Here is an 18,217-nt window from a genome sequence, read left to right as displayed (position 1 = left end):
CCAGCAGGAGAACTGACAACAGGTGGGAACCCTCCGAGAAGTCTGCATGAGGTAGTTAACAAAAAGGGAAAAAATGTTTCTGGCAATAGAGCCTTTTAGGAAATCAAGATGGAATATGCAGGATTCCTCAGTGCGTGGTAGAAACCGCTTCACCGAGATACAGCTCCTTGAAGAAAAGCAAAGATGACCAGGAGAAATGCTTCAGAGGCAGGGGGGCCCCGTGGGCAGCCCGCGTGATACGGGGCAAAGATGTGCCAGGGAGAACTTCTCTGCAGCTTTCCGCTAACTGTCCCCTAAAAAGACCATTCCCAAGACCAGCGAACAAAGTTACCACGGCCCCTCTTTTGAAAGGGTCTTTTTCATAGAGCTCTTAAAAAATAACGTTTCTTTTTGCCCATTCTCAAAGGGAAAAATAAAACTTAAATGTATCAATGACCAAAGGGTTTGGGGAGTTACTAATTTATAGCTGGAAAGTGATTATTACTCTAGTTTCGTGGCTGATGTTATAGACCTTTCAGCCTTCTTTAAGGGAACAGGCTGCCTCGAAAGGGATCGCGTTCACAACAAGGGAGGATCTTAAACCCAAGACACAGGAAGCAAAGATGAGTTCTAGAATTCTCCATCTGCTTCCCAGACTTGAGCCTCCAGTTGCCCACATGACATTGCATCTCAGTGACTGCCCCCTTCTCCATACTCTTGTGCAAGCCAGGTGGACATAACCTCAGTGCCCCTCTCCTCTCCCCACAGCATCTGATTCCTCACCACGTCCTGTCAGGTTTGCCTCTGAGACGCCGCTCAGCCCTGTGTCCCTGCCCACCTGGCTCCAAAGCACTGGCCTCTCTTACCTAGTCTGTTGGGGTAACTGCACGCCTGCCGACTCCACATCCATTTCCGCTTCCAGTGTGTCTTCCCATCCACAGGCAGAGGACGAGGCCTTCAAAACACATCTTTTTGTGCCATTGCTCCTGCTTAACAGCCCCTAGTCTCTTTCTTCTCTCCCAGCATACAGCCAAAACCCTAGAGAACCACAGGCCCCAGGGGACGCGGCCCTTCCCTCCCTCCCCGCACTCACACCCTACTAGTCCACCAGCTGTCCCTGCTCCCGGACACCCAAAGGCCCTCTCCTCTCCTCGTCACCTGACTGGATCCCACTGATCTGACCGGAGATGAGGTGTGACGGGAGTGGAGGAGGGGCCAGCATCCCTTCCGCAGGGAACTTTCCGTGACCTCCCTTATCGCAGGCTCCCCAGTGCACACCCCTCGCTTCACCCTCAAAGCATGGTTGCAGGTGGACACCGTCCACCCTAACAATTTGTTGTTTGTTTTTCTGCTCGGCCCTCCGGTAGTGCTCCTTCTCCTCCCTCCCCGTCCACACCAGTCTTAAAACGCTCATCTTGAACAGATGATTATAACTATCAATAAATAGAAGATGTTTCTGATTAAGGTTAATTCTTTCCAGCATGTCTCCCTGAGCGAAAGGGGTACAGTTGTGTTTTAAAAATAACACGTGGCTGTGTGTTTTTCACAGGAATCTACTGTTTTTAAATCATTGGCACTTCTATTTGTTGTTTTTGGTTTAAAAATATAAATGCCACTTTACCTTCCCAGGATTAAGTCCTAGCCAGAGCAACTGGCTTGTTGAAACGATAGCATTATTTTGCCCCCAGAATGCTAATGCGCATGTTGTCACAGGCGTGCTGATGGGGTAGCCCCACCAAAAATGGGCTGGGGCTTGGACGGCTTGCTTTTCTGTTTTGATTATGTTGTTTTGGGGACACAGGTAGTGTTTTTCCCTCTTCAGATACTAGATTTAAAATAATTTTGACTGAATTTGTCCTTCTTGGTACTACTCTGGGGGAGATACTGTGTAAGTCAGGTTGAGAGTGTTCTCTCGGTGATGCTGGAAATATATGTGAAAACAGTTTCTGTTTCAAACACATTGAAAATAGGGCATTCTGTGTAACGTTATGCATACCGTCGGAGCTCTCTAAAAATAAATTCTTCTGGAATTGGGCTTTGCAAAAGATTCAGGTTCTTGGTTCTGATGACTGTTGGGTTTAAGTGGAAAAGTGCCCCAAATTTTAGTGATAGCCTAAATAATTTTGTCAGTAAGCAATCTTTGCTGACCACGGAACTCCATCTACAGAGAGAGTCCATGGAGAGAAAGATCTGTATGCTTGGCAGTCATGCAGTTTTCCAGTGAAGCACGCCTTGCTTTATGTTCCTGGTGAACGTAACTCAAGAATGGTATTTTCAGTGGATTTGCTAGAACTCTTGCGTGCAGCTCCTCTCCATGTGGCTTGCCCCCGGGACTTTGTATGACATGGTTCCACTCCTGAGGCGTCTGGTTCCAAAGCCTTTCTTCTGCCTGTCCCGACCCTTCTCAAAAGAGCTGCCTCAGAAATCTACTCACATTCAAGTTACACATTTCACACTTCCCCGTCTGTCACTGTTGAGAAAATAGTGGTGATTGCTAAAACAATATGGCCTAAATAGTCTTGTAAAGCACCAAAATCATATACAGATCTTATTTTAAATTTTATTGTGGTTGACTTTAAAACAAGATATTTAGAAATGTGCAGTTGCTCTTTAGAGCATTTCATGCCGGTGTGTTTAACCGCTGAGTTCAAGCTGTAGTTGGAAGCACTGTTCCCCTTTCTGCTTTCACGGTGAACCATTGGAAATGGTCACTTGAAAATTGGTGTTTGCTTCTGGGTTTTTCTCCCCCAAAGCCAGCTCTTTGTTGGCAGATGAATGTGTAATGTTTGAGAAATCTCCAAAGTGAATAAAAGGAAAATCTATAAAAAAAAAAAATTACTTGTGTGTTGTGTGTAGACTGAGAAGCAGGAATGAGGAGTGCTTTAGGGAAATTCGTCTACAGGCTTCACTTCTGAATTATTCTCATTATAATAACCTGGTTTTTGTCATCGAGTGACAGATCTCAAACACGTATATCTAGTCCCAACCAAAAACCAATTTCAGTAAAGTTCCTTTAGTTATTCTGCAGGTCCACATGTTCAAATAACAACCCCTGACATCATGCTTTGACTTTGAAAAGATAAGGGGCCAGTGCTGTGCTGCAGAAGGCCCAGGTGAGCACAGCACCATTTGGTCCACACGCTGTGGTTTGTGCCCACGCCTCCCACGTGGTACGGCCCAGGAGCTATGCTAGCGACAAAACGTTACTTCTAAATGTTTATCAAGTCCCCCCTGAGACATTGTTGGGCATTGATTGCCACAACCATTGCAGGTTAGGAATCTGGCATCAGGACAGCAGTAAATTGTAATGAAAACTATCTGAGCCCGTAGACCCGTAATAGATAGTCCAGGAGTTCGCCCCAAGGTCAAGGAAGGGCACTCTGCTCTTCCAGGTACAACTTACATCTTAGGGTTTTTCGTGGATAGTGTTTCCCTCGTGTCCGTTTGCATTTTTACCTGATTTTGTTGTGTTGCCCTTGTTTCTTTTTGAAAAAGAGAATGTCTGAGTGATTGATTTCTTCACTCTCCTAATTCCATTTGGAACATTCCGAATGTTGCTGTGGTCAGAAGGGGATTTAGCGGTCAGTGAGTGCTGTCTCTGGAAAGGGCCCAACTTCTTTTGAGGTGTCTGTGGTCCAAGTCACGGTAGTTAGCCCAACCAAAGAAGCTTTTTGTCGTGAGCCCCAGAAACCCTCTCCTGTCAGCCACGCCATGGTACCCTCTCCTGTTAGCCATGCCGTGGAGGCCTCTCCTGTCAGCCACACCATGATACCCTCCCCTGTCAGCCACACCATGGTAAGTTGGAGTGCTTGGCTTAGTCGGAGAGGTGGCCATGTTAGGTTTCCTTCCACAAAACAAAATTGTCTCAATTTCGAAACATTCAACAGAGTGCATTGAAAGCCTCCTTTTTTAGTATTAAGCCCATCTTGCTTGTTCAAAATTACGAACAGTCCTGGAAGTAGTTTCCAAAGCAATAATGAATAGGGTTTCTTCTGTGATGTTGGAAGACTGGCTCTCTCCCCCATTGGAACAGATGGCCAAGTGCTGTGCTCATGGCCACACATGCCCTGCATTCCTGGGAAGACTCCCATCTTTCTCAGCTACTTCCCTCCTTGGACACCCGAGAGGCCCACAGCACCCTGGATAAACTCCTTCCTAGAAGCAGGTGTTCAGGAAGCCCAGAGAAAAGCACCATTTGTATCTGTCAGCTTTCTACAACTACAAATGAATACAGTAGACAGAGAGGAAGGTATACAGTGGACTCCTTATGCCATTATACTTGTCCCCTCAAGTGCTAGTAGTATTAGGGGTCCCATGGAGAAAGAAATAGGTCCAGGACCCTGGCCTGAAAACAGGCCGGAGGCATTCTGTTTCTGCCACTTACTAGCTGTGTGACTTCAAGCAACTTCTTCAGTCTCTCTGATCCTTATTTTCTTTCTCTGTATGTGAGCATAATTCCACCTACCTTCCTCCAGAAATTTAAAAAATTAAATGTGTAAAATGCCTAGAAATTGTACCAGGCACATTTATAAGGACCTCAGAAATCATGACAGTTGCTGTTGTTATCAGTCCCTCCATGTTCGCATGCAAAAGTAGGCCCAGAGACCCAAAGGGGATTTGCTCCCAGATCCCAGTGACAGTGGAAAGTATGACTAGTGACAGAGTCAAGACCCCTGGCATTTTGACCAGACTTGTAAAACTATAGGCATGGTTTAATCGAGGACCACTGTAGCCAGCAACTGACATCCAACACACACATCTCAACATCTTTAATTTCTTGTTATTTTAAGGGTATTTTTTTTAACCTCTAATGCGTACCTTCCTCATCTTACGGTGATTGCAGATGGGCAGTGCAGACTTGGGGGAGAAATCGTAGATTAGGGTTACAAGGAGCCTGCCTGGTGGGTTTTATATTCCAATTCTCTTTGCCACCTGAGTTACAAACCAGCATGCTCAAGGAACCATTTGTTTCATGCACCTGCTAGTCACAGCACATGTGAAACTGAATTTGGTGGAAGCTTGAAGAGGTGGCCGTCTTTCCTGAGGCCTGTTTACAATGGTAAACATGTTTGTCAGTTCATTTAACAAGTATTACTCTAGTAGCTGAACGTGCTCGGTAGTTGCTTCTCTCAGGAGGTATCACCCCTATAAGAGCCAAGATGTGCACATAAATTTTTTAGAATACACGAAAGAACGTGCAGAGGGCTCTGATAGGCAGAGCCTGGGGCAGGCAGAGCTTCCAGGTGGGGGAGTGAGGATGGCCTTCGCAGAGGGCGTGGCCCCTGCACCTGGATCTTGAATGACAGGTCACCACTGGTTGAGACTTGAAGGCTGTCTTCAGAAAACCCAACCTGTTCATCAGTTAAGGATGCTCTTCGGGTGGTTTATCTGCTGAGGAATTGAGAGAGCAGCCCCAGCAGGTCAACAGGTGCCACTCTTTCTTGTTTTCTTTTGAAACAGGTGCATAAATATGAAATTGTCTTTGTTTGAATGAGAACACGTCAGAAGGGAACCTAAGATACTTGAGTTAATGCCAATCACCTCCATGCTGATGTTAAAACCCTAACCATATAGGACTACGTTTCTAGCTGCGGGGCAGTGTATTTAGAAGTATTTGACGACCTCAGGATTAATCAGAAGCCATCGGATGATCTCAGATACATTCTTAATGAACTGCAATGGGTATTATAATACCGGTTCAGCAGTCTGTAGTTATTCAAAGTGGCACGTCAGTGAGCTCAGAATTCAAGGCTGAAGTAACATTCCTTTCTCCCAGAGCCACACTCAACACCATTAGTCTTTCAGCCTGCTAGAATGTTCTTTCCAAGCCATCATTGAGTGTTCATCTGGACAGAATTTCTCTGAATGGTTAATGTAATATTTAAAAGAAAAAAAAACCCACTCAAACCCTTGATACTTTGAATTTTCAAGTGGACCATGTTTGAACTTTTTCCACCAGCTAGGACGTCGAATCCATTGAAAATGCTACACAAAAAGAATAGCATATCCGGTTTTCTTTTTTTTTTTTTATTTTATTTTATTATGTTAATCACCATACATTACATCATTAGTTTTTGATGTAGTGTTCCATGATTCATTGTTTTCATATAACACCCAGTACTCCATGCAATACGTGCCCTCTTTAATACCCATCACCAGGCTAACCCATCCCCCCACCCCCCTTCCCTCTAGAACGCTCAGTTTGTTTCTCAGAGTCCATAGTCTCTCATGGTTCGTCTCCCCCTCCGATTTCCCCCCTTCATTTTTTCCTTCATGCTCTCTTCTTTTTTTTTTTAACATATAGTGTATTACTTGTTTCAGAGGTACAGGTCTGCGATTCATCAGTCTTACACAATTCACAGCGCTCACCATAGCACATACCCTCCCCAGTGTCTGTCACCCAGCCACCCCATCCCTCCCACCCCCCACCACTCCAGCAACCCTCAGTTTGTTTCCTGAGATTAAGAATTCCTCATATCAGTGAGATCATATGATACACGTCTTTCTCTGATTGACTTATTTCGCTCAGCATAACACCTTCTAGTTCCATCCATGTCATTGTAAATGGCAAGATTTCATTCCTTTTGATGGCTGCATAATATTCCATTGTATATATATATACCACATCTTCTTTATCCATTCACCTGTCGTTGAACATCTTGGCTCTTTCCACAGTTTGGCTATTGTGGACATTGCTGCTATAGACATCGGGGTGCACATACCCCTTCAGATCACTACATTTATATCTTTGGGGTAAATACCCCAGTAGTGCAATTGCTGGGTCGTACGGTAGCTCTATTTTCAACTTTTTGAGGAACCTCAAAACCTTCTGTTTTCCAGAGTGGCTGCACCAGCTTGCATTCCCACCAACAGTGTAGGAGGGGTCCCCTTTCTCCACGTCCCCGCCAACATCTGTCGTTTCCTGACTGATTAATTTTAGCCATTCTGACTGGTGTGAGGTGGTATCTCATTGAGGTTTTGATTTGGATTTCCCTGATGCCGAGCGATGTTGAGCACTTTTTCATGTGTCTGTTGGCCATTTGAATGTCTCCTTTGGAAAAATGTCGGTTCGTGTCTTCTGCCCATTTCTTGATTGGATTATTTGTTCTTTGGGTGTTGGGTTTGATAAGTTCTTTATAGATTTTGGATACTAGCCCTTTATCGGATATGTCATTTGCAAATATCTTCTTCCATTCTGTCGGATTGTCTTTTGGTTTTGTTGACTGTTTCCTTTGCTGTGCAAAAGCTTTTTATCTTGATGAAGTCCCAATAGTTCATTTTTGCCCTGGCTTCCCTTGCCTTTGGCGATGTTTCTAGGAAGAAGTTGCTGTGGCTGAGTTCGAAGAGGTTGCTGCCTGTGTTCTCCTCTAGGATTTTGATGGACTCCTATCTCACATTTAGCTCTTTCGTCCATTTTGAGTCTATTTTTGTGTGTGGTGTAAGGAAGTGGTCCAGTTTCATTCTTCTGCATGTGGCTGTCCAATTTTCCCAACACCTTTTGTTGAAGAGACTTTTTTCCATTGGACATTCTTTCCTGCTTTGTCGAAGATAGTTGGCCATAGAGTTGAGGGTCCATTTCCGGGTTCTCTATTCTGTTCCATTGATCTATGTGTCTGTTTTTGTGCCAGTACCATACTGTCTGGATGATCACAGCTTTGTAATAGAGCTTAAGTCCGGAATTGGGATGCCTCCAGCTTTGCTTTTCATTTTCAACATTCCTCTGGCTATTCGGGGTCTTTTCTGGTTCCATACAAACTTTAGGATTATTTGTTCCATTTCTTAGAAAAAAGTTGATGGGTTTTTTCTTAAAATGACTTATGTCGATCTTTTAAAGAATCTCTTTAAAAATAGTTTGCTGTTCTGCATAAAAAGTCATCAGATGACTGCTTAATAGAGGCGGAGGGCATGGCTTCTAATCATAATTCGTTTGGAACAGATAAGCCAAGTGTGGATTTTTTTCTCTTCCTATTAGTTTTACTCCTAAGAGGGAACACTAGTAGCCAAAAGTTTGGAAAGTTTTCTCAAGGTATACTGTTTACATAAGAGCCACTTGAGTACAACAGTGGAGCCTCTCCCAGATTTTGCCACCTTGCCCTCATCTTTCTCTCTACCTGGTAATTCTCCCACGAGAATGAAAGCACCGCACAGTTTCAACCTCCTCCTCCCTGGTCTCATTTCCAGCTGTTAGAGAAATGCCTTTGTGCCACACATGTCCCCTTCAGATTAAGAAATACCCTCCTCCCCTTGCAAGAGTGAGAAGTTTGTCTTTTGCAGAGCACACATATAAAACTAGCAAAACTAAGTCACCGAAAATTTAAGTTCATGGGTCTGTATCACAGTCAGGGAGGGGTGACCCGAGGGCCTTTTAGGGACACTGTCAGCCAGTCTCAGCTCCCTTCCTTCCGTCCCAGGAAAGCCTACAAAAAGAAGTGGAAATCTGGTGTTTACTGTGTAAAGTTAATATGTGGGTATTGGTGTGTTCGCAAGAGTACCTAATTTCAGAATGCCAAATAACAGGGTTAAAGGGCTTTAGAAATGCTTTCTCCCATATTCATTCTATCAGAACATTTAGGTTAAAGAAAAAAATTTTAAATAACATTCTCACACTGCCCATTTGATTTTCATTCCTTGACTTCTGGTTTTTGATACGAGGACACTAAGTAATGCTCAGAGAGTCAGATCTTTTTAAACATTAGAAATTAATTTTGCTTGCTTTTGTAATTCCTGTTCTTATTTCAAGTTCCCCCTTTCTTGCTTATATTCCTCTGTATAAATCATAACCTGGAACACTTGACATGATTCAAAATGTATAATTTATTTGTGGAATTTATATTATTTGGAATTTTTACACAGTGGATTAAGTAACTCCTTAGCAATAGTTCAGCCTCTCTTTCCAGGAAATCAGTTATTTTAAGCGAACATGAAAAATAGTAGCCCCCGCCCCTTGCATAGATGCATTATGAGAAATGGCTCCCCGGGTAACGTACCACCCGTACGTGCCGCCGTGTCCATGGCCAGTATATGTATGCATGTGCTTTCTCTTCCTACAGGCAAGGCAGTTTTCCGGGCATGAATCAGAGTGGACTTATGGCTTCCAGCTCTCCCTACAGCCAGCCCGTGAACAACAGCTCTGGGCTGATGAACACCCAGGCACCCCCCTACAGCATGACGCCCAATATGGTGAACAGCTCAGCAGGTAACCACGGCAGCTCCGCGCTCTGAGAGCTGCCCTCCCCTCCCCCTCTGCCCCCCCCCCTCCTCCCGGCCTGCACTGGTGAGCAACCCAAGCCCTGGGGTCTTTGGGTGAAAAGGGGACACACTCCCATTTTTCTGCTGCCTGGAAACCTGCTCAATCTACGTAACTGTTTCAAGACACGAGGATCACATTATATTTTGTGTAAATGATTTGAATGCCCTCTGTGTTTTTGTAACGTGTGGGCACATTCCGCGGGACTCTGGGGACTGCTTGCTAGATGTATACACTAAGCTCTTTTTCTCTTTCGGCACATTCGAAGTATCGGAAGATCCCCCGACAAAATCGATGCTCCATTCGGTAGTGGTGGAGATGAACGCTTCATCTTTCAGGGGAGGTGATTGAAGGGCAGAACAAGGGGGGGTTGAAGTGCTTTTTCACCTTGAAATATATACCCGGAAGTAGTTGTTCATAAGTGCTGTCTGCAGACTGTCTCTAGTGAGAAATTCTATATTACTTTTTTAATGAACTATTTTAGATTTTCCCTCGTGTTTAACTTTTCCAACCCACCTGGTGATGTCAACAACTGTATTCTTACCGAATCCCATCCGATCGGTGCAGTAAGAGTATCAGTTTGTGGAAACACCAAAAACGTCGACACCTGTGCGGAGTCTGTGTTCGCAGATTCCTTAGACCCCGAGCCATCTCCTCAAGCCCCATGCTCCCCGGCAGTTGAGGGGCGCTGCTCTTTAGATGAGGAAAGGCTGTGGGTCACAACTGACCTGAACGTCCAGCACCTGTTGGAGAGGGAGGCACTGTCTCGGGTAGGATGCTGTCCTTTGGTGAATGCAGACCATTGTGTGGCAGTTGTGTGTGTCCTGCGATGTTTTACCATGTGTTAGGGAAACACCATGGAGTTAGAGGCTTGGCACTCCCTTAGTACCTTTTCTCATCTCCTCTGCCTTTCGCCACCCCTCTGACCTGTCCATCTTGGAAAGGCCACCCCAGGAGCTGCTGTTAGAGGCTGGGCTTGCATCCTCTCTGAGCTTCTGAGTTGCTGGTTTCCAGGGTCTCATTTAACAGTGCCATTCCCTGATTGCGTCTCTTTAAAAGTATGTGGAAGAGGAAGAAAGAGTGGCGAAATGGAAGGTTTTCAAATAAATAGAATAGCCCTTCCTGATATTGGTCATTAATCCCAGCAACGTGGGTGTTTTTAAACTTGAGATGAAAGGGGAAAGCTCTTAACCAGTCTGTTAACCAGAAACTTCCCCTCCCCTTCTCAGCACTGTCCCAGGTAATAGGGTATTTAGGTTACGACATTATGTGTTTTGTCTGGCTTGCTGAAATAAAATTATTCCAGAGCATTGAAACTACACAATAAATTTTCACCCACTATTAGCAATACTCATTTTTCCCTTTTTCCTTTGGACCCCAGAACCACAAAAATAACCCACCACAAAGAGATGGCACCATGCCCTGCCTAAGAAGATTTATGTGTTCCTAAGGAATAACCAGTTTAATGGAGATTCGCAGAGAGGGTTTCTTTTTATTATTATTATTATTCAGATAAATCAGCTCTTCATTATTTCATACACAGGAAACCTGTTCAATGAAAGGCTATTTATCCTCACAGTCTTTTGTATGGGGTAGTAGGATTTTTTTTTTATTGCATTGTGTATTTTGAAACACTGAATTTTTGATAATTTAGACGTTTATCAAATTTTCCTCTGCACATTTAGGTGATTTTATTCCAGCTCTATAAGTCAAATGCTACCTGATAGAAAGTAGTCATCTAGCTAGCACATCCAAAGAATATTGATGATTTAGCATGTACTGTGTATCTGTTGATAGGCACACGTCAAGCTGCTATCCCTGTGTTACAGTCTCTGAGGGAAAGAGGAATGACAGAGGAACCCATAAAGTTACAGAGTGGCTTCTGACGAGTTTTGGTCTGAAGGTGTACTCTTGACTTTTTCTAGAGTTGGGCCAGAAATGGCTTTGATCGTCCTCACATCAGTCTACTTGGTTTGGGCCCATGCAGATCAGTTACCAGTGATAAGGGCAAAGCATCTTCTCTGTGTGAGGGCACTTTTGGAGCAAGTGAAGATGATACCCATGATGTCCAGGGTTGGGGGTGGGATTTGCTGAACCTCTGTTAGCAGCTTATGCAACTGGCCTTCCAGCATCCTCTTTGCGGAGTTCAGACAATTGTGATATAGACGGGTACAGGGCCAAAAAACGTCTTTCTGTGTAGTGACAAATTGTCACAGGCTTCAGTGAGCAAGTAATTATTCAAATGGAGTCAGTGTGAGTATGAATGTGACAACTATTTCTTCATTTTAAAATGCAGGGGAAGTGGGGTGCTAAGCAGTGGGGAGGGCATTTTTTTCCCTCTAAAGGAGCTTTTTTCAAAAAAATTATTTGCAATAAAAGATTAGAATTATATAATGCGATGGGCAAAATTATAAGTCATGTATAGCCTTGTTAAATACCCCCTTTTATAACACTTGTGTTCTTAGCTATGTTATACTTCTTTGTGTTTCCTTTTATAACATTCATTAGTCATATACTTGTCTTTATATAAACCATCATCTTAAAGAAGACATCTAAATTCCAGAAAATATATCTACCATCTGTGGTTCTAAGTTTGCCTCACTGGAAGCCACTCTGCAAAATGTAGGGCATTTCCATCCAGATAACCTACAGATAGTAAATGAGCCGCCGTATACTGCTGTAGTCAGGCCTTCCTCTCATACAAGAGCCCTGTCAGATTACAGATCTTTCTTCCAACCTAGCACTGCTCCATCCCAAAGGCAGTATCCTGTTGATGTCCTACCAGTATGGGGCATACTAGCTCCATTAGCCCTTACAGAGAAAAAAAGGCAAGCTCACTACCACAGGATCGACGGCTTCCTTCGGTGTTCTCAAAAATCGAGAACCACGTGTCACCTGGAATGCTTGTTAAAACTGCAGATTTCTGGGCCCCAGTCAGAATTTCTGAGGATGTTCCTAACAGACTCCTCAGGTAGTTTTCATAAGTGCATGCTGAAGCTTAAGAACCGCCGATTTAGAGATATTTTGCTCAGCAGTCTCCTGGCAGAAGCCCTGCCTGCTTTGTGTGGCATTAGCTATTTGCTGTCTTGAAATTTAAAAAAAATTTACAAAAGAGGGCACGTATTGAATGGAGCACTGGGTGTTATACGCAGGCAGTGAATCATGGAACACTACATCAAAAACTAATGATGCAATGTATGGTGATTAACGTAACATAATAAAATTTAAAAAGGATCTTGAAGAGAAAAAAAAGATCTAGCACCATTAAAAAAAAAAAAAAAACTTTGGCTAGCATATAAATCTACCAGATGGATAGGTGTTTTCTGTCTTGAGGCTTTAGGATCCTTCTCTGAGGAAGTTTTGGGTCTTTAGCACCATTGCTAGTGGTTAGTTGTCTAAGCAGTTTGTAAGATCGTTGGGTATTTTGCTTGCTTGCTTGCTTGCAACCAATGATCTTAGGTGAATTGCCATCCTCCCTCAAAGACATAAAAGGTGTAATAAATGATGAAAACCATATCTCTTCGAGGGGGAAAAATGTATCCTGGGATTTTGCCAAGTCGGTTGGTAGCTGTGGACTCTGTCTGGGGCTGGGGCTTTCTGGAGAGCATACTGGGTTTTCTCAGGTTGCATGTCTCCTTGGGGTGCCTATAATGGAGAGGGCATGGATGGAAATAATGGTGCTGTGCATCTCCCTTGTCCTGCCCCTGTGGAGGTACATCAGCAGAGAGAGGTGTCAGAAGGTTCTTTCAAGGCCTTGCTGATCCGGTCCAAGAGAGAGAAATGTTTCTCCTGAGCTTCCTTCCCTCATACCCTTCATATGTGTTAACGTTCACGGTGCTCTTGATGTACGTGCCACATATAAGAAGAGTCATGACTATCTACAGATGTATACACATAGATAGGCCCTCCTGTGTTTTCAGAAACAGGGAATAAAAGATTTTGGCCATATGCTGTATTGTTTACCGTGAAAAGAACAAACCGTATGTTTGTTTCTGGTCCCATTTCTCCATCGTCTGGGAGTGACTTTGTCGCCTTATAGGAAGACTAAGTAAAGAAAGCTGAGCGAGTAAGAGTGAATGTTTGAGTTCAGTTTTGCTCACACCATATGTTCTTATGTTCCTTTTGAATATATTATTAAATCTGGGGTGGAGTAGCTGCCTTAGGACTTTGACCCACACTTACTTTAGGAAATCATTCGAACTCTTAAATTTCAGGTGTAAAGCCAGAGGCTAGCGCCTGAAATGTATTTACAGTACTCATACAGCACTTTCTGCAGGCCCGAGTTCTTTACTGCCCCTTTTTATGTCTGAACTTTACATACTGGATTGCTGATGTCAGTAGGAGAAAGAACAGGGCCTTGATTTAACACACCCTTACCATAGTGGTGGTCTTTCTCTTCTGGGAAAGGAGAAAAAAAAATAGTGCTCCTGGAGTGTCATTGCCCTGGGAGGCCTATAGCTCTTTGCAGTGATTCATTGAGAATTCTGGTAAGAAGTCAAAAATAAGCATTTCAACAAAAGGAATAGTAAAAGCCACAGTAAGGAAAGACCTTGTGATCCATTTAGTAAAATAAAATTTGCAGTGTAAGGCAGGAATACTAAATAAAACTATTACTCTCAATCCTATCCTTATTTATCTCTCAAAAATCATAAAGCAGTGCCACTTTTGACCATTTTTATATTTGCATACCCTAAATGCCCGTTTAAAAATATATAATAGCGAGTGAAGAAATTTGGGGCATCTCAAACCAAAAGATATGCTTAAATTCATCTGAGTCTGATTTTTAAATCAGTGTAAATTATTATCATTCATTATAATAATACATCTTAGCCTACTTCTTTATGCTTAAAAATTGTTTTGGGGTATGTTAACACAGTGAATGTACAAAGACGAATATTACTATTTTCTGTCTCTCAACAGTAATATTCAGGCATAATTTGTTCCAAATTATGGAACAAATTCATGGAACAAATCCAGAACTATTCATTATAACCTTTGAACAAGCAGGCCCTCGCAGAAGCCACGTGTCCGTGACTTTGCCACGTTCTTGGGGTTGTGTGGCCGTCGTTCCCCAGTGACAGCTCTGAATAACTAGCAAGGACGTGGGGACTTTTACAAAGAAGCTCCTCCTCCCACGTTCGTCCTGCTCTGTTTCCCCCTTCTGTTCTTCTAAAAAGGGTGTTTCTCAATGTACGGATTTACTGATCCCGGGAGAGAAGACTACACGAAAGCAGCCCCGCGCTCTGAGCAGGGCGGTCCTGGGGCGGTCTCTCTCAGCTGCTTTCCTGGGGTTTCACACATTCACCAAAATAACAGCATTTTTAGCTGATCCCAATAGATTTTTCTCTGCAGCTGCATCACTTGAAAAAGCTTTTTGTTCCAGTTCTTAAAGTCTAAGTATTGAAAGTAATTTGGGGGGGGGGAGAAAGAAAGGGGAAAAAAACATCCCAATTATGATTTGTGTGCGTGGTGATGACTTCAAGGGCTGGCTGGCTGCAGACGGGCTCGGAACCGCTCGCCAGTGAGCGCGTGCAGACCGGCGCTTCCCCGGGTGTTAGCAAGCGTGCCGCCGGACTCCTGGGCACGTGGCGGGGTCGGCATTTTTGGCAGGACCTCTGGTCTCAACCTGCCGTGATGCTAAGGATATTAGCAAATTAGCACCACCAAGCGTGCCAGCTAATTCGCCAGAGCCCTGCTCACTCTCACTGCTGTAATTAAAACTAATTATTTTCTAAAACATAGTAATACATGAATATGTGCAATAATCATTTTGTAGTGGGCAATCTGTGGAGCCTTTTTTAAAGCTGCTGCTTTTTTTTTTTTTTTTTTGGCACATTATGCAACATGCGCACTGCCTTGGTTGAGCCAGCACTTTTGTTTGCAGAATGGAGAACGGGTCCTGTGCATAAAACCTCAGGCTTATTTTATGTTGAGATAGGAATGTTTCCTGGCTTTCGCTCATTGACAAAGCTCTTAATTCTCTCCGTTCTCCGCTCTCTTCTGCTTCCCTCCCTCTTCACACATCTGTTTGGTGTCGTGCTCCCAGCCCAGTGTTGTGCAGATGGTTTTCACAGTGGGGTTCTGTAGAAATTCAGCTGCTATTCCCTGGATGTCTACACTGATTCCCTACTGTAGCCTTGTTCTTCCTTTAAAAAGAAATCCAAACCCTCCTTTTCAACCCAAAAATGTCTATTCGTATTCGTAATAAATGGGTATAAATCAATTGTTCTTTGGTGAACCTTTCCTTCTAAATCCTAGATGAACTTGATTGAATTTCTGAGCCTTGAGATAGAAAATGAGTTTTTCTGGGAATCGGAACGTTGACTCTTGAGCTGGTGTGGGTGTCTGACCTGGGCATGTGAGCCGCTGCTGGGGATTGATAAATGTGCACAGAGCCCCAGACTGAAAGGAAACCAGCCACATTGCAAAATAATTAGAAATCCTGTCCTTCAAAAATTACTTTTGATTATTGTGTTTGAAGTCATTTGTTCCAGCTGTTTTCCATTAGTGTGGACTAGGCCACATGCGATAGATAAGACTTTCAAATGAAACAATATAAAATGTCAAGTGATTTTGCAAACTGTAGATTCTGTAAATTTAGGAAATTAGGAAGGCACGAAATCCTCCTGTCACCAGGTAAAAAATACACATACCCAGTATTTCCTTTCACTCCTGATGAGCAGTTGAAACATTGGACTTAACTTCCACCTGTCACCTACTCTAGCAAAGCTGTAGTAATTTTGAAAAAATAATATTGATATGAGTTGACTTTCAGTGGCTTGGGTGTTGAGTAAATGTGTTTTGTTTTGTTTTTTAAGTTAAAAAGGACTGGCAGAATGTCGTTCTATTTAGATTTCCAGAAAACTGGTGTGCCCTCAGTTACAATTTCTCTTTTCTTCTCTTCCTTCAAGGGAAATTCACGTGCCCCATGGGTCACTCAGTAACTTGTGTTAGCGGGAACACAGCCCGATGCATCACATGTATAATCCTAAACTCTTTCTCCTGTTTTCGATTAGCATCTATGGGTCTTGCAGATATGATGTCTCCCGGGGAATCCAAATTGCCCATGCCTCTCAAAGCCGACGGTAAAGAAGAAGGCACTCCGCAGCCTGAGAGCAAGTCGAAGGTACTTCCTTTCTCCTCTGCACGTGGCGTGGGGTCTGCCTTCCTGCAGCTGCCATGGTGTTCTAGTCACTGGTGTCGGCCTCCACTTCTGTCTCCATTTGGTTTCTTCTCTTCTGCATGCGTCCGTCTCGTGCACCACGTTTGTAGTTCTCTCTTTCCCCGCCCCCTCCATGGTGTGGATCTGAAAGTTACTAGTTCTTACGGCATTGAACTCGTGGTGGTGGGAGAGGGGCGGAGGGACAAGACCCACCCAAGAGAGATGCTTTGGGGGTGGGGAGAAGGAAGGGGTCTTGCCTGGTTTTGATACTTGCAGCCATTTTCTCTGCCTTCAGTTTATAGCTTCCTGTTTTGGCCGCCTCAGCAACAACAACATACTTAATATTTTGCTTTCCTGCCTTATTTGATAAATAAGGTGAACAGCTTTTTTTTTCCTTTCTTTCTTTCATAAGGGGTAACCCATGCTTAGCATTCCATGTAAGCTTGAAGTAAGCATGGTGGCTTAGTGGCCTTATCCAGCATCCAGCAAACTTACCAAATTATACTAATTAAGAATGTTGTTTTAATACCTTTATATGTGTGTGTTTTTGTGTGTCTGTTTGTCCATGTCTTTGTATATATCCATTATATATAAAAATTAGTCTGTTAAACTGGATGTTCTTTTTGTTATTTTAAATAAAGTTTGCCCTACCTTTGTCATTTTTTTTTTTTTTTTATTCCTCTACCACAGGATAGCTACAGCTCTCAGGGTATTTCTCAGCCCCCAACCCCCGGCAACCTGCCAGTCCCTTCCCCAATGTCCCCCAGCTCTGCTAGCATCTCCTCATTTCATGGAGATGAAAGCGATAGCATTAGCAGCCCAGGCTGGCCAAAGACTCCATCAAGCCCTGTAAGTGGCTCTGGTTTTTTTGTTTTTTTGGTTTTTTTTTTTTTTTTCGGTTTTTGGGGTTTTTTGATAATTAATTAATTCTACTTTAATGCTTGCTTATTTATTTGTTTTATAAGACTTTTTCTTCATAATTTATCCATGAAAGGGTTTTCTTGGTAATTATAGTAGTAACGAAATGAGTAACGTTTGTGTAAATCGTAGAAGTTGATTTCTGGTAATGAAACGGCTATTATAAAGAAGCACCTCTGTATGAAGCATGTGATTGTGTTACTGGGTCCAAACTCCTTCACGCAGTGACTTTGTTTAAATGTCTGATCCGTTGTGCACTTACAGAAGATCTTCAAAACGAGTTACTTCTCCATTTACATGGGAACTAATAGCAGCCACGGAGTAAATGACAAATTTGGCCTTTGGCCTAAATCTTTCATGGGCTGTTGTATTTGAAACATCTTATTTCAAAACTGCCTACCTGAAAATATAGATATTACACTCTGGGCACAGGTTAGCATAATATCAGCCCTGCTTTGTTTCAATCCACCTGTCAAATTAACAGAAAAGGTGTAGGAATGTTACCACATGTGAATATTTGGAATATGTACCTACATTAGAATCAGTCGAGGGAGAAAAATTACCTCCTGCACAAGACTGCTGATCGTCTTGAAATTAAGTGTTGATTTCCATATGATATGTAAAAAACAAAAATGGTGATGTACCTGTAAGGGAATTTTTTTTTTTTTAATGTTCTTCTGTCCATAGAGCTTGGCCTTTATTTTCCTACTGAAGAAATTAATTCTGTGCCATTAAAAAAAAAAGAGTAAGAATGGCACTGTAGTAACCTTTATTTTACATTCATATAGGGAATCAAAAGATCTGTTTAAAAAAAAAACACGTTAACATGCAATTACTTGCCAAGAAGGCTTAATTAACACGCTAATTTTTGTAAGACGATGTATTGAAGAGTGCAGCTCAGGAAAAGTCAG

At 43.0% G+C, this 18,217-nt stretch overlaps 1 protein-coding gene across 9 annotated transcripts in view; it reads left to right on the top strand.

The window, feature by feature from the left end:
• ARID1B (AT-rich interaction domain 1B) overlaps positions 1 to 18,217 on the top strand; it is a 434,847-nt gene that overhangs the window by 383,619 nt on the left and 33,011 nt on the right. For 7 of the 9 annotated variants that reach the window (XM_028103324.2, XM_088023824.1, XM_028103323.2 and 4 more), the window contains 3 exons: positions 9,030 to 9,175; positions 16,243 to 16,352; positions 17,079 to 17,237. In XM_028103324.2, coding sequence (XP_027959125.2) covers positions 9,030 to 9,175; positions 16,243 to 16,352; positions 17,079 to 17,237 — 415 coding nt within the window. The remainder of the gene's footprint in view (positions 1 to 9,029; positions 9,176 to 16,242; positions 16,353 to 17,078; positions 17,238 to 18,217) is intronic. The other 2 variants (XM_028103326.2, XM_028103325.2) reach the window with 1 other exon arrangement.

Source organism: Eumetopias jubatus, unplaced genomic scaffold, assembly GCF_037043125.1.
Source record: "Eumetopias jubatus isolate StellerSeaLion01/CBP00866 unplaced genomic scaffold, mEumJub1_p1.0 scaffold_6, whole genome shotgun sequence".
Taxonomy (NCBI): domain Eukaryota; kingdom Metazoa; phylum Chordata; class Mammalia; order Carnivora; family Otariidae; genus Eumetopias; species Eumetopias jubatus.
The sequence above is the reverse complement of the archived record's forward strand: the minus strand, read 5'-3'. Positions and strand labels throughout refer to the sequence as shown.